We start from the raw sequence: 13,391 nt of genomic DNA, 5'->3' as shown, positions 1-13,391 counted from the left end.
TTATGCTCATTTGGGCTCTGAATTAGTAATAAAACATATCTTATCTTATCTTATATATATATATATATATATATATATATATATATATATATATATATATATATATATATATATATATATATATATATATATATATATAAACTTTTTCACCGGTTTCCAGCAAGTCAAATTATGCAGACTTTGCCTCTATAAACATTAATTTAGTTATAGCAAAAGATACTTTTCTGACAAACAGCAAAACACATGATTGATTTATATATAATTTATAATTTAGTTGCAATATATATGCATAGTAGTTTAAAATATTAACATTTTGCTCAGTTAATTTTTTTTAAACCTGTACATCAAATGGGGAGAAAATCAAAAGTAGATTCATTTCAAAGAAGGGTACAATTATTGTTGCACAGTGTAAAAACTTGTCATCTTATTGATTAAAAAGCTTCTTTTTAAAAAGTAGTTATATACATATGTATATATTTTCCTATTATTATAATTATGTACAAGTATCTACCTATTGTGTATATATTTCCCAGTATTATTTATGTACACTATCTACTTCTGTGTAAAAACCAAACCTAATCCTGACGTGATATTTTATCTTTTCGAATATTTTACCAAACAATGTTTTATACAAATGAACATCTCATTTTGTGAGTTTAAATATCAAATATTTATTACAAATAATTTGTGAAAAAGTAAAAAAAAAATTGTCAAGTCGATAAATAAAATCATTTGCTCCAATCTTACTTACTAATGATACATGTACCGTCATGATTTTTTAAATTAACGCAACTCAAAAAAGATAATGTTTCACAGCACAAAACCTTCACAAACTCCTTCTTTTATATTTCAGATTCAATTGGTTGATGCTTTTGCGAAAACGTCTTCATGAAGGTGGAATCATCGTCGTCCTCAGAGTCGTCACCTATTCGATCTAATTCAGGCGCAGACTGAGATTTGGCGCCAATATTTTCAGAACGAGGCTCTGTGTCCAGAGAAAAACTTATATCATCAAGAGTATTTCTTGAGGCATCTATCCAAGGAATATCCAATGTCTCCTTACTTTGGTTTAGATTTTTGTGTGAATCTGGAATCTGGAAGAGAAAAGTTTTTTAATCGATTGAAACTATTGATAAAAAAAATCATCAACACCGTGGACCACACGTGCTTGTGGGCAGGAACAACCCCACCCGGAAATTCACCCTGGGTCCAAGGATATTTTTCATATTCTTATTTGTCTTTTTTCATAAATCATTCTTCAAACAGAATTTTACAATGTATTCCAAATGGAAAATCCAAAAATAACTGAATAAACGCGCAAATATACCCGCGGTATTATGAATAATTCATAAAACCGCGGGTAGGATTTTTTTTTCTAATAAAACGTTTATTCTGCGTTATTTTTATTTATTTATTTTGGGGGTAGGGTATTTTCTATATGGAATTTATTGTAAATGTATGATAAAAGAATAATTTATGTCATGACAAGCTTGATTCTGCTCGATACTAGTATGCCATCACTATGGCTTTATAAATGAATTTAAAGAAAACCCCTATTCCCAAATATACTATTTGGTTAAAAAATAATTGGACAGTTCAGAAAAATTTGAGGAAGCTAAAATATCCAAAAATCTGTGAACTACGTACGACAACAGCCTAGAAGAAATGGCAAAAGGTAAATTATGTGACTCAGGTGAAACTAAAATATGGCGATAATTTACATTGGGTGACAAAGACTATAAGTGATTTTTCAATGAATACATAAAGGATACTATAGCTACTTACATTAGAAAGAGCCTGGAGAGAACCTTTATCAATGTCAATTCTAGGTAATGGTTTCGGGGATAGGTTTGCTGACTTCCCACTGTAAGATCTAATCAGCATTTCTTCTTCACCTTTGAAGGTTATTTCTGTGCTTGTTCTTCTGTTTAAGGTCACAGATTTCCTTCTTTTTCTGCAGGAAAAATATGTGACAAATTACAATAGCATATTTCAGTATGTTCTTGTTTCAATAATCTGAAAGCTGAAAATTATTCAGAATCTAAATTTGCCACAACAGACAAAAAACATTATTAGTATTAACGACATAGGAATATATATATATATTTTAAATTCATGCCATCTATGGTAAAATAGGTATTAAAGAGATCGATCTTTCATAAATATGCCATACCTAATGAACCACTGAAGGAAAACAAAAACAGCAAGTAAGAGCACAGCAACGAAGATGACGATCACCACGATCAGTTCTAAAATCAAAATGTATTCTCTGTTTTAGTTGTATTCTCTTACAGTGTTTACAGACTAGGACAAAGATCTGTTAAGTGAGTAATGCAAACAAATATCATGCCAAACTTACAAAAACCTTAGCAAACAATAAAGCATATATAAGTAAAAATTAATTTACACCGTTTATAACTTTCATGATGTAGGCAAATCTTATGGAACAGTTACTCTGCATAACCTAACTGTCGTAGGACTGTTCCTCTATATAACTTTGACCTGTTATACGTATCTTATGGGACTGCTCCTATATATCTTTGACCTGTTGTTGGTATCTTATGGGACTGTTCCTCTATATAACTTTGACCTGTTGTTGGTGTCTTATGGGACTGTTCCCTTATATAACTTTGACCTGTTGTAAGTATCTTATGGGACTGTTCCTCTATATCACTTTTCCCTGTTGTAGGTATCTTATGGGACTGTTCATATAAATAACATTTCCGTTGTAGGTATCTTATGGGACTGTTCCTCTATATAACTTTGACCTGTTGTAGGTATCTTATTGGACTGTTCCTCTATATCACTTTTCCCTGTTGTAGGTATCTTATTGGACTATTCCTCTATATAACTTTTACCTGTTTTTGGTATCCTATGGGACTGTTCTTCTATATAACTTTTACCTGTTATAGGTATCTTATGGAGGGACTGTTCTTCTATATAACTTTTACCTGTTATAGGTATTTTACGGGACTGTTTCTCTATATAACTTTAACCTGTTATAGGTATCTTATGGGACTGTTCCTCTATATAACTTTTACCTGTTTTTGGTATCTTATTGGACTGTTTCTCTATATAACTTTAACCCGTTATAGGTATCTTATGGGATTTTTCCTTCATATAACTTTTACCTGTTATAGGTATCTTATTGTACTGTTTCTCTATATAAATTTTTACCTGTTATAGGTATCTTATAGGACTGTTCCTCTACATAACTTTTACCTGTTGTAGATGTCTTATGGGGCTGTTTCTCTATATAACTTTGACCTGTTGTTGGTATCTTATGGGACTGTTCCTCTATATAATTTTTACCTGTTATAGGTATCTTATTGGACCGTTTCTCTATATAAATTTAACCTGTTATAGGTATAGCTTACGGGACTGTTTCTTTATATATCTCTTACCTGTTGTGGGTATTTTACCGGACCATTTCTCAATAAAACATTTACCTGTTGTAGGTATTTTGCTGACCTGTTCACTTGACCTCTCAGGATTTGGCTCTAGTGTATCAGAGGCGTTCCCTGACGATGTTGTATGTTTGTGTGACACTGTTAATTTTCTTTTCGTGGTATCTTCCTCTGTGGTCTTTCTTTGTGTAACTTTGGTCATAGTTGTAACACTGTCTGTAGCTTTTGACAATAATTCCGTTGTATGAAAGATTTCTGTTGAAGGACTCCCAGCAGCCTTTGTTAATTCAGTTGATCCTCTTGCTAATTCCGTAGGTATTCTTTTTGTTGCCATCGAAAAAGTTTGTTCTGTCTCTAACACGGTATTTAATTCTAAAGAAAAAAGGGTTGTGTACTGAGTTGTTGACATTTTAGTGTTCATTTGTGTTGTTGGAATAGACGTTTGTTGCCCTGTCGATGGAAAATTAATTTGCTTTGTTGTTGGAACAGAAGTTGATACACTTGTTGTTTGTTCTGTCGATATCACCTTTGTTAGTTTTACTGCTGTGGGAAACGTTTGTTTTTCCCCCGTAAAAGTAGTTTCAAGTTCTTTTATTGGAATTGTTGATTCTTGTGTTGTTGACAATGTTGTTTGTGTTGTTGTTAACTCTGTTGTTGGAAATGTTGTTTGCTCTGCTGCTGCTGGTGTTGTTGTGTATTGTGTTGGTTCATCTGTTGTTGGAAATAATTTGGATGTAACTTCTGTAGATGGAATTGTTGTTTGTTCTGTTGTTGGAAGTTTTGTTTCTTGTGTTGTTATTTTTGTTGTTGGAATGGTTTGTGGTGTTGTTACTTCTGTCGTTGGAATATTTGTTTTTGCTGTTGTTTGTTGTGTTGTGCGTTTGATTGTTGGGGTTGTTTGTGATGTTGTTACTTCTATCGGTGGAAAAGTTGTTGGAGTAGATGTTTGCTGTGTTGTGCCTTTTGTCGTTGGAATTGTTTGTGGTGTTGTTTCTACTGTCGTTGGAAAAGTTGTTTGTTGTGTTGTAACTTTTGTTGTTTGAATTATTTGTGTTGTTTCTTTTGCTGCTGGGATTGTTTGTTGTGTTGTTGGAATTGTTGCTTGTTGTGTTCGGTTACGTTTTATTGTTAGAATTATTTGTGGAGTTATTGGCATTGTTGTACGTTGTATTTTAAATTTAGTCGATGGGATCAATTGTGTTGTTGTACCTTCTGCTGTTGGGGTTTGCTCTGTTGTTGAAATGATTGTTTGTTTCGCTGTTTTTTCTGTTAGAATTGTTGATTTTGGGATTGTTGGAGTTGTTTGTTTCGTTCGTCCTGTCGACACTGTGGTTGGAGAGGGCGTTCCTATAACTGCAGATTCAACTGTTGGCGATGCACCTTCTAAATTAAAGTTGATCAATTTAAAAATACGAGCACATTATATTATTTAACGGTGGATGTTTGTAAAAATTCCATTATTGACGTTTAAATGAAAAGGCAATTATTCAATTGATTAATACCGAGATATTTATCAAACTGATCGATTTCAAGGTGTTGAATTTTTGGAACTTTATAAAATTAAAAACAATCATGTACTGATTTTTATAATAAATTCCATTGTACCATTTTTCGTTTAAAGTTTTCACCTCCCGTAAATGAACATTTTGAATTTACATAAATATTTTTATTTTACATGTGATGTACACTTCCGCAAATTCCATAATGCTAGAAGAATATAATTTTATGATTTAGCATCATCTGCACTTATAAAGTACAGAGATAACTTTTGACAATGTTATTGATAAACAGAGGATTAATATGAACAGAGATTGTCTCTTAAATATTATTACATGTATTGAACTGAGACCAAATGGAGACCTCACCAACAGTTAAGCTAAACCACCTATCTTAATCAATGTATTCCTTTTAATTAAGAAATAAATAACAAGTTTAAAAACTTCAATGGGAATTGAAGTGGGTCGGTCACGTGATCAAATCCTGTGAAGGCCGAAGGCCTTCTCAGAAGATTTGATCACGTACCGACCCACTTCAATTCCCATTGAAGTTTTTAAACTTGTTATTTATTACTTATATATACATTTGAGACGGACAATCGAATGTAATCGAATATAAATATTGCACTAACTGTACGTCGTAGATTTTGACAAATTACGCTAGGTGTAAATCGGCTTGAAAAGCGGTTACGCTTCAAATTCATCTGGCAAAGGATTGTTTTGAAGGGAATATTCTGTGAAAGGCTACATGTGATCAATTACATGTATTATAGTGAGCATATTAGTGTCTGGGAATTTTTGTATTCATGAGAACCCATATTCGATGTTAAAAAACACAAGAAACACGTCCGATGTTGGATACTAAAAAGTTGGAGGAATTTCGGTCGGAAAGGGATGGATGGAGACACTTGTCCGGACCAGATAACTTGAAATCAAGTGCAAAATTTGATCAAAAACATAAAATCTACGATTTCGGTAAGGCATATTTATTAATTTATGATGTTGACACGGAGACACTGGCGACAGCTTACATTGTTAAGACAACGTCACAACGATCTCGATGATGGAGGTGTGCCTACCGGGAGCCGGTGCCTACCGAACTTCCAAAGTGCAGTGTTTGTCAGCTGTTTGTGGCGTGATTGCATTACATTGATATTTTTCAACAGATTTTCAAATTTATTGTGAGTAAAGTTTAATGGAAAAAAAATTATAGCATTCAGAGGTCTGCGAGAAAAATAAGGGTAAACGTTGAGACTATGCAGCTCAGACATGAAACTTATAACACGTAGTTTTCTATTCTCTTTGTAAAATCGATCAAGAACTGTATTAAATACTCGTTTACATTGTAAATAAAATGATTATTATTTTACTTGCGTATTTTGTACATTTTTATGCATGAAAAACATGCTATATTGCTTAGTGGAGTAAGTCTTTTTATGTAGATATTACTGCGCTGTGTGATTAGGTCACGTAATGACCTATGACCTTCGAAAAACTTCATACAGGTATGAAGATATTTGCTCTCTGCATGTTTATATAATAGAGAGATACCACAAATGTATATATTAGAGATTGTAAGGTAAAAATTTGTGATCCGTTTCGGCCGATCACAGTTGATTCCATGTGAGGCATCCGGTAAATGTAACAACTCCATGTTAAGTACTAAGGAGCTTTTATAATGCATTAACTTAGACTTTGTTATTAAATATTAAACGTCACTTCGAGATTTTTCACTCAAATTGAGACGCCACCACTTGTCCCATACTCGGCATTACGGCCTTTCAGCCTTTGAGCAATGAGAGCTCTTTTTCATGCCAGTACCTACTGCGACATGGAACCTCATGCAGTTTATACGGTCTCATCCGAAGGACCGGTCTCCACGTCCTGCACTTAAATTGGATTCGAACCCGCGACGTAAGGACCAACTCCTTACTCGCTACGCTCTAACCACTGTATCACGCGGGCGACACTTCGAGATGCAAACATGGATACATGGATACAATAAACTTACATTTTCTCTCTGTGTACAAAAAAATTCACAGTTCCAAAACAACCTTTCCATTTAGAGTAAAGTTTCATTTTCATTAGCGTTTCGAGTAATTCTAACCTGTACACTAGTTTATTAGGGAATTGACAATTCTACATCTCTGCCATTACGTAGGCCACAACTTTGACATCTGAATATACATGTAACTCTTCCCGATTACTTCCTTAAAAAGGAATACTTATTGTGTATGGATAATGTTGTTGACTAGGTGGGAAGAAAACCAAGGCCTAGAATAAAAGGTTGTGATAAAAGGTAGACTATAGACCGTGTCCTAAAACCTTTATTTCTTCATTACTTGTTAAAACTTAAAAAACATATCCTTCATAAATTCCTCTATATTTGTCAGAAAAACTAAATGATGAACGCCAACAAGTTTACTTCTTTATTTACGTTATAACTTCCGATAAATAAAAAAAATCTAATAGTTTATGCACGTTAAGTGCACGATCCCACAATCAAAACAATTAATTTTAATTAAAAAAAAACAGAACGGAAACTTATTGTCTCGGTGCGTAGTAAAGGGCTTAATATGTAAGCAAAATAGCAATTCATACAAAATGATACAGTAATGTTTATGAAAATAGTATTAGAATAAATACAATGTATGGTGTTAAATGAAATTAGATCAGGTGAATGTCTTAAGGAAGGATTCTTCTCATGGACTTTTGCGAGAAGCACTGACTTTTACACTCGACAGCTTACTTTGACATTTAAATATGTGTTATGTACGGAGGTTCGGAATTGATATTAGATTAGAAAACCTCACTAGAAGTCATAGGTATGGTGTGAGAGGCACTTACATAATTTACTTGTATGCAATCAACACAAGAGATGATGGGAGGTAGAATAACATAACTTAAAATACCTTGTTCGTGAGGGATAGTATTTCCTTTCAATCTCAATTTATGAAGGAATCAAATAAGGAAGAAAAAAACCCGGAATGAAAACTTGGCAGCAGTTGGTCAAATGGGAAAGGAGGGGGTTAGTATAGGGTGTTATCTCCTTCCCCTCCGTAGACAACGTTATATATACTTTGAATTATTATCGTTTAATTAAAAGTTGAGCTAAATATTCATATAGCAAAAGAGCTGCCGTATATTGTCCCAGTGTAAAAGTAAGCCGTCGATTGTAAAAGTCAGCGCTTCTCGCAAAAGTCCATCATGAAAACACTTATTTCTTATATTAAAATCAATGAAATTTTCACAGAATCAATAAGACAATATTACTAAGTGATGGTATCAGTTAGATTAAATTTGACCGTTTAATAGTAGAGGCAAGGTCAGGTCAAGGTCAGTACCTTTTCCCTGGACATTAAGAATAAAAAATTACTGTTACCAATCATGCGATGCCTACTTCTATTTCAATAAATTAAATGTTTTTCTTTTTGCATAAAGAGATATTACCATATAGGGTCTATAAGATGATATTACCAAATTGACATAGATAATTAAACTAAAATGGATATTGGCTAATCCGAATTTTCTCTATTTTTCTTAAAATTTTAAGATATTTTATTATTTTTATATGCTTCCTATATTTAAATTTTTCTTATTTTCACATATGGTAAAGTTGTCACATAAAGATACAAAACGATATAAAAACAAAAAGTTTTGACCGTTTACTAAGAGAGAAAAAACACTTTTTACGGATTTTTGGCTCAAATCTGAACTTAGATTGGAAGCTTTTAAAAGCTAACATAATTGTAGTTTGTTTGGAAAATCATATTTATTTCATATATTTTAAAACTTTAGTCCCTTATTATTAACTTACATTCAAAAATTTTCTCCAAGTCTTTGATTGTGTAAAAATTATAACTAAATTCATTGTTCTATAATTATTTTGAGAGGCAGAAAAGATATTTTCATACGCCGCCATTCCGCCAAAATTATAGTCCCTGCTAGATTTCAAACTCAGTTTACCATTTCTATTTAAAGTTGTACAATTCTGATGAGGAAAGAAAAATATAATCTTTTAAATCTCTTACATCTAAATATATAACACATATAAGAAAATATACTTAGAATATTTCATCTAGTCAGAAACCAGACAAGAATCCCTCCTTAAATAAATAAATGAGAAAACGGTAATGCCACTGTGATGCCATGTACATATATTTTTGGAAGACCATCTCGACTGCAAAATTTCAAGTACTTTATTTTTCTTTTAAAGTAAATTGTCACCCTGTCGTTCTTTTAATTATTACTAATTCATCAAGAGTAAATATAATTTTCATATTTACACTGCCATTTGTTCTAAGATTGCGACAATTTTATTACAGATCTTAGGTGACCTCATAATTTGAGACGACCAGAATAGTGAAACTCATCCAAAGATTTCCAATAAATTAATCAGCGAAAAATACATGCAAAAGGCTTTTTTCCCAAAATATTTCATGAAGATAAATAATCGATCAAAGAATTTTTATAGAAGTATTTCTGTAGCTGATAATTATTACGGATGGTCTATGTTGAAAGATGGCAGCTCTTAGATGCGATCAAATCGCCCATGTCTAATGTAAGGATTTCTACGAAATCTCCAATAACCTCTACAATTCATTGTAAAATGAAAACTTACCCAACGTTAAACGATTAAATGACAAGAGGCCCATAGGCTAGAAAGCTCACCTGAGTCACAGTTTCTGAGAAGATTTGTTAAAATAAATTCCTTAGATATATTCCTTAAAGAAATTGACCCTAATGCATTATATTGTGGTCCCACCTTATCCCTTTGACCACGATTTGAACAAACTTGAATCTACACCACTTTAGAATGCTTTCATATTAACGTCAATTTTCGAGAAAAAAATTGCTGAATTTTTTTCCTGAATAGTCTAAATTTTATACCCCCCTTGGCTTACTCAAATCATTTGATCTGCAATTCCTGAGGATGCTTGCATACAAATATTCTATCATATCCCTGTTGTCTTAAGAAGGAGATTTTTAAAAAATATTTTTTTCCCTATATGTGTATCTCCTGTAACAGTTGTGGCCAAATTTTGCCCCCAGGAGCCATGATTTTAAGAAACTTGAATTTGCACTATCTGAGGAATGCTTGATTGTTTATACCATTATTCATGGGTCTATTGTTATTTTCCCCTGTATAGTCTTATGTTAAACTTTGATCCCTTCTTGTTGCGCCATCCTATCCCCAGGAGGTCACGATTTGAACAAACGTGAATCTTCTCTACGCAAGAAGGTTGCATATTAATATCACTAGTCATGACCCTGCTGTTCTTGAGAAGATCCCCCCAATAGATTCCTCTGTTAAAGTTTGATCCCTTATTTCGGTCCCACGCTACACCCAACGGGCCACCATTTTAAGAAACTTTAATCTTCACTAATAATGAATACAATGTACTTTCAATTTAAATTGACAATAATCATGACCCTGCTGGTATTGAGGAAAGAAAATTAAAAGAATTTTCCCTATATTCCCATGCAAGAAAAATTATCCCTCTTGTGGCCCAGCCTATGCCTCTGGGGTGATGAATTGAACAACCTTAAATCTCCTTTACCAGAGGATGCTTCAAAATCAGAATCAATAATTATGGTTCTGCTCTTCTTGATAAGATTTTAAAAAAATTTATCCTCCATAATGGAACAACCAGGGCCACGATTTTAAAAAATATGCATCTGCACTATCTGAGGATGCTCGCATATTTTAAAATATGCTGTTGATATTTAAAAAAATATCTCTATATATTCCCAAGAAAAATTTTGATCCCCTCTGGGATTTGAACAAGCTTGAATCTACACTACATGAGGATATTTGCTTGTTAGTTTGACTGATTATGGCCATCCTGTTCTTGAGAAGAATTTTTTTAAAACGATTTTTCTTAAAATATCCCTTTATTAAACTTTGATTCCGGGGAAGGGGGGGGGGGTTGATTTGAACAAATTTGAATCTGCACTATCTGAGGATGTTTTCATTTTTATATGACTAATTGTTATAATAGTCTTGCTGTTCTTGAGAAATATTTAAACAATTTTCTTTATATATTTATATGTATAACTTTCACCCCCTTTTGTGGCTTCTAGCCACAAGGGTCATGTTTTGAAAATTCTTGAAATGATTATCTTAAATAAACCCAACAAATTTTGTTTATTTTTCAAATTATCTTCCTTTGAGAGATGGCAGTTTGAACAAACCTGAATTCCCTTTACCATAGGATTTGTGGCAAGTTTGGTTTTATATTGATCCACTGGTTCCACATAAGACTTCATGTCGAAATTATTTAAGTTTACAGATGACAGACGGACTCCGGAAACCCTTCGATCAGAAAAACCATATAAGCCTTGGGTTCGTGTGAGCTAAATAGGAGATAAAAGACTCGGGGCATTGTGCAGCATAAGAGACAAAGATGGTTTTACGTGCTCCTGGCACGAAGGGGACATAGTAAGTTTATCATGCTCAGAGGGATTTAGAGTAAAACTGTTTAATTTCATAATGATATGAAGATATACATGTATTTGAAAAATCAATTTAAAATTTTTTTAAACATCACAAGTGATTTCCGTGATTTTCGTACCAACAGTGGGGTTTCCTTTTAGAACTTAACTACACATATGGTGATGCTTTCGTATTCATTTAATGAACAATTAGCTGTTGTTCTTAAGAAGAATCTATTCTATTTAGCAAACGTAAGAATTAACGTTATGTTCTTATTCGTGCCACTCAAACGAACATAAATAATTTATAAAATGAACACAAACACGTATATTAGGATGTGAAGCGCTCTGATAGTGCAGTTTACTTTTTACATATGTACATATACAATTCTTCTTTGTCTTCCTTCCTACAAAACAAAAAACAGTATTTTTAATATAAAATCTTATTACATAAAATCTTATGTAAAGCAAGGGCGGGTGGGGTGGGGTGGGGATTCAGTTATCTGCACTGAAAAGAGCCTTCGAATGGCTATAGAACTTTCATCGCTAACAGCGGTCACTGCAATGAATATGTAAAGGATAAATAACACAAACAAACTTTTTCCAAAGAAACTGAATTACCTTTATGTATTCAGAAGCCTTTATCACTAAAGAAAAAATACCTGACCATCTAACAACTTTATGATTGAACAATTCAGCAAAATTTGGAGGAAAGTGGGAAAATGTATGTTTCTAGTTCAATATTTTTTTTCAAAAGTTTCTAATTTATTTTCTTCCATGTATATGATTAATTTATATTTATAAAGTTATGCAAAACATTATCCTGGATCAAATATTTTATTGAAGACAAACAAATTTTTCTTATTAACTTTCAAATGTAATCAATATTGAAAAAAAATGATAAAAATTGATGTAAAAAGTTTATAAACAATCCTAAAATATGTTGATATTTTTCATGGAGTCTTTACAATAGAACTTCTTTTGAGGAAACAAGGAATTGGGTACCCTTTCCACACTAATAAAAGAAGGAAAATCATTTACACAGAAAGAAAAAAATTATTGAACCAGGACAGGAAAGAGTTTTCTCCTCTAAAGTCTGCATGAACACTGTCCGAACAAATATGATTATTTTCGTCATTGATTATAGTGATACCTTGCTTATTCTTTTTTCCTTCATACGCCTTTCTTAAACGCTTATATTTGGATTTGCTAGTAAATCTCTCGGACTTCGTTCTGTACATGTTTACATTAACTACAATTGGAAAAATTATTATCAAGTTTCAATTTTATGAGTGAGTTATACTTACCAGTCATAAATATACATTAGGATATCTTCCCCTTATTAACCTTCGTAACTCGCGGGCAAGCGTTTAAAAGAATAAGATTCAAACTCTTATAAGACAGAGATCACATCTCAGACGCTTGCCCATATCAGTTCATATAGGCGGGCAACAGAAGGTTCCCAACCTACATTAAAATACACCTTCCAAAATAATTTTTTCTTAGGGGTGGAAGGTGGGAAAGTTGACTGGTAAGTATAATTCACTCATAAAATTGAAAGAGCCATAGCTGCCTTACCGACGACACGGCCGACTCGAGAATTTAAAAGGAAATCACCTGTTTCTATTTATAGATATACTGTACCTTTTCAATTCATGAGCAAACTATCTAATATGATTTGAGGACGAGTGTTGCAAGTATGTCAAATGACAATCATTTTACTTGTTCAATACTCTAATTCTGAGACAAAAGATTTACGCAGAAAATCAATAAAAATAAAACAAGTTGCTATGAATTTGCAAACTTTAATGAAATAGTTAAGGACTGTCTTTTCCCGAGATACTTTCAAAGTGTAATGTGTATATTATATCTTTCTGATATTGTGTATGTTATAAAACATAATAAAGAAAAACGTAGAAAAGATACACAAAGAAAAAAAAATTTAAAAAAAAAAACATAAATGGAAAAATGTGGGGCTCGAACTCGCAATCACCATATTTACATTCCAGCAATCATACCGCTGCGCCAACGAAGTCAATGATGTCAAGTTAAT

General features: G+C 32.6%; 1 protein-coding gene across 1 annotated transcript in view; it reads right to left on the bottom strand.

Annotated features, from left to right (window-relative positions):
* Positions 1-692: 692 nt before the first annotated feature.
* LOC133183185 (mucin-17-like) overlaps positions 693-13,391 on the bottom strand; it is a 37,997-nt gene continuing 25,298 nt past the window's right edge. Inside the window, exons 8-11 of the mRNA XM_061318135.1 lie at positions 3,450-4,790; positions 2,174-2,249; positions 1,786-1,954; positions 693-1,094 (exon numbers count right to left, since the gene is read on the bottom strand). Coding sequence (XP_061174119.1) covers positions 843-1,094; positions 1,786-1,954; positions 2,174-2,249; positions 3,450-4,790 — 1,838 coding nt within the window. The 3' untranslated portion in view covers positions 693-842. The remainder of the gene's footprint in view (positions 1,095-1,785; positions 1,955-2,173; positions 2,250-3,449; positions 4,791-13,391) is intronic.

The sequence above is a fragment of the Saccostrea echinata genome, unplaced genomic scaffold (assembly GCF_033153115.1).
Source record: "Saccostrea echinata isolate AGI-Se365-2 ecotype Australia unplaced genomic scaffold, CSIRO_AGI_Sech_v1 ptg000009l, whole genome shotgun sequence".
Lineage (NCBI taxonomy): Eukaryota > Metazoa > Mollusca > Bivalvia > Ostreida > Ostreidae > Saccostrea > Saccostrea echinata.
Note: the sequence above shows the minus strand (reverse complement) of the source record. Positions and strands in the feature narration are given on the sequence as shown.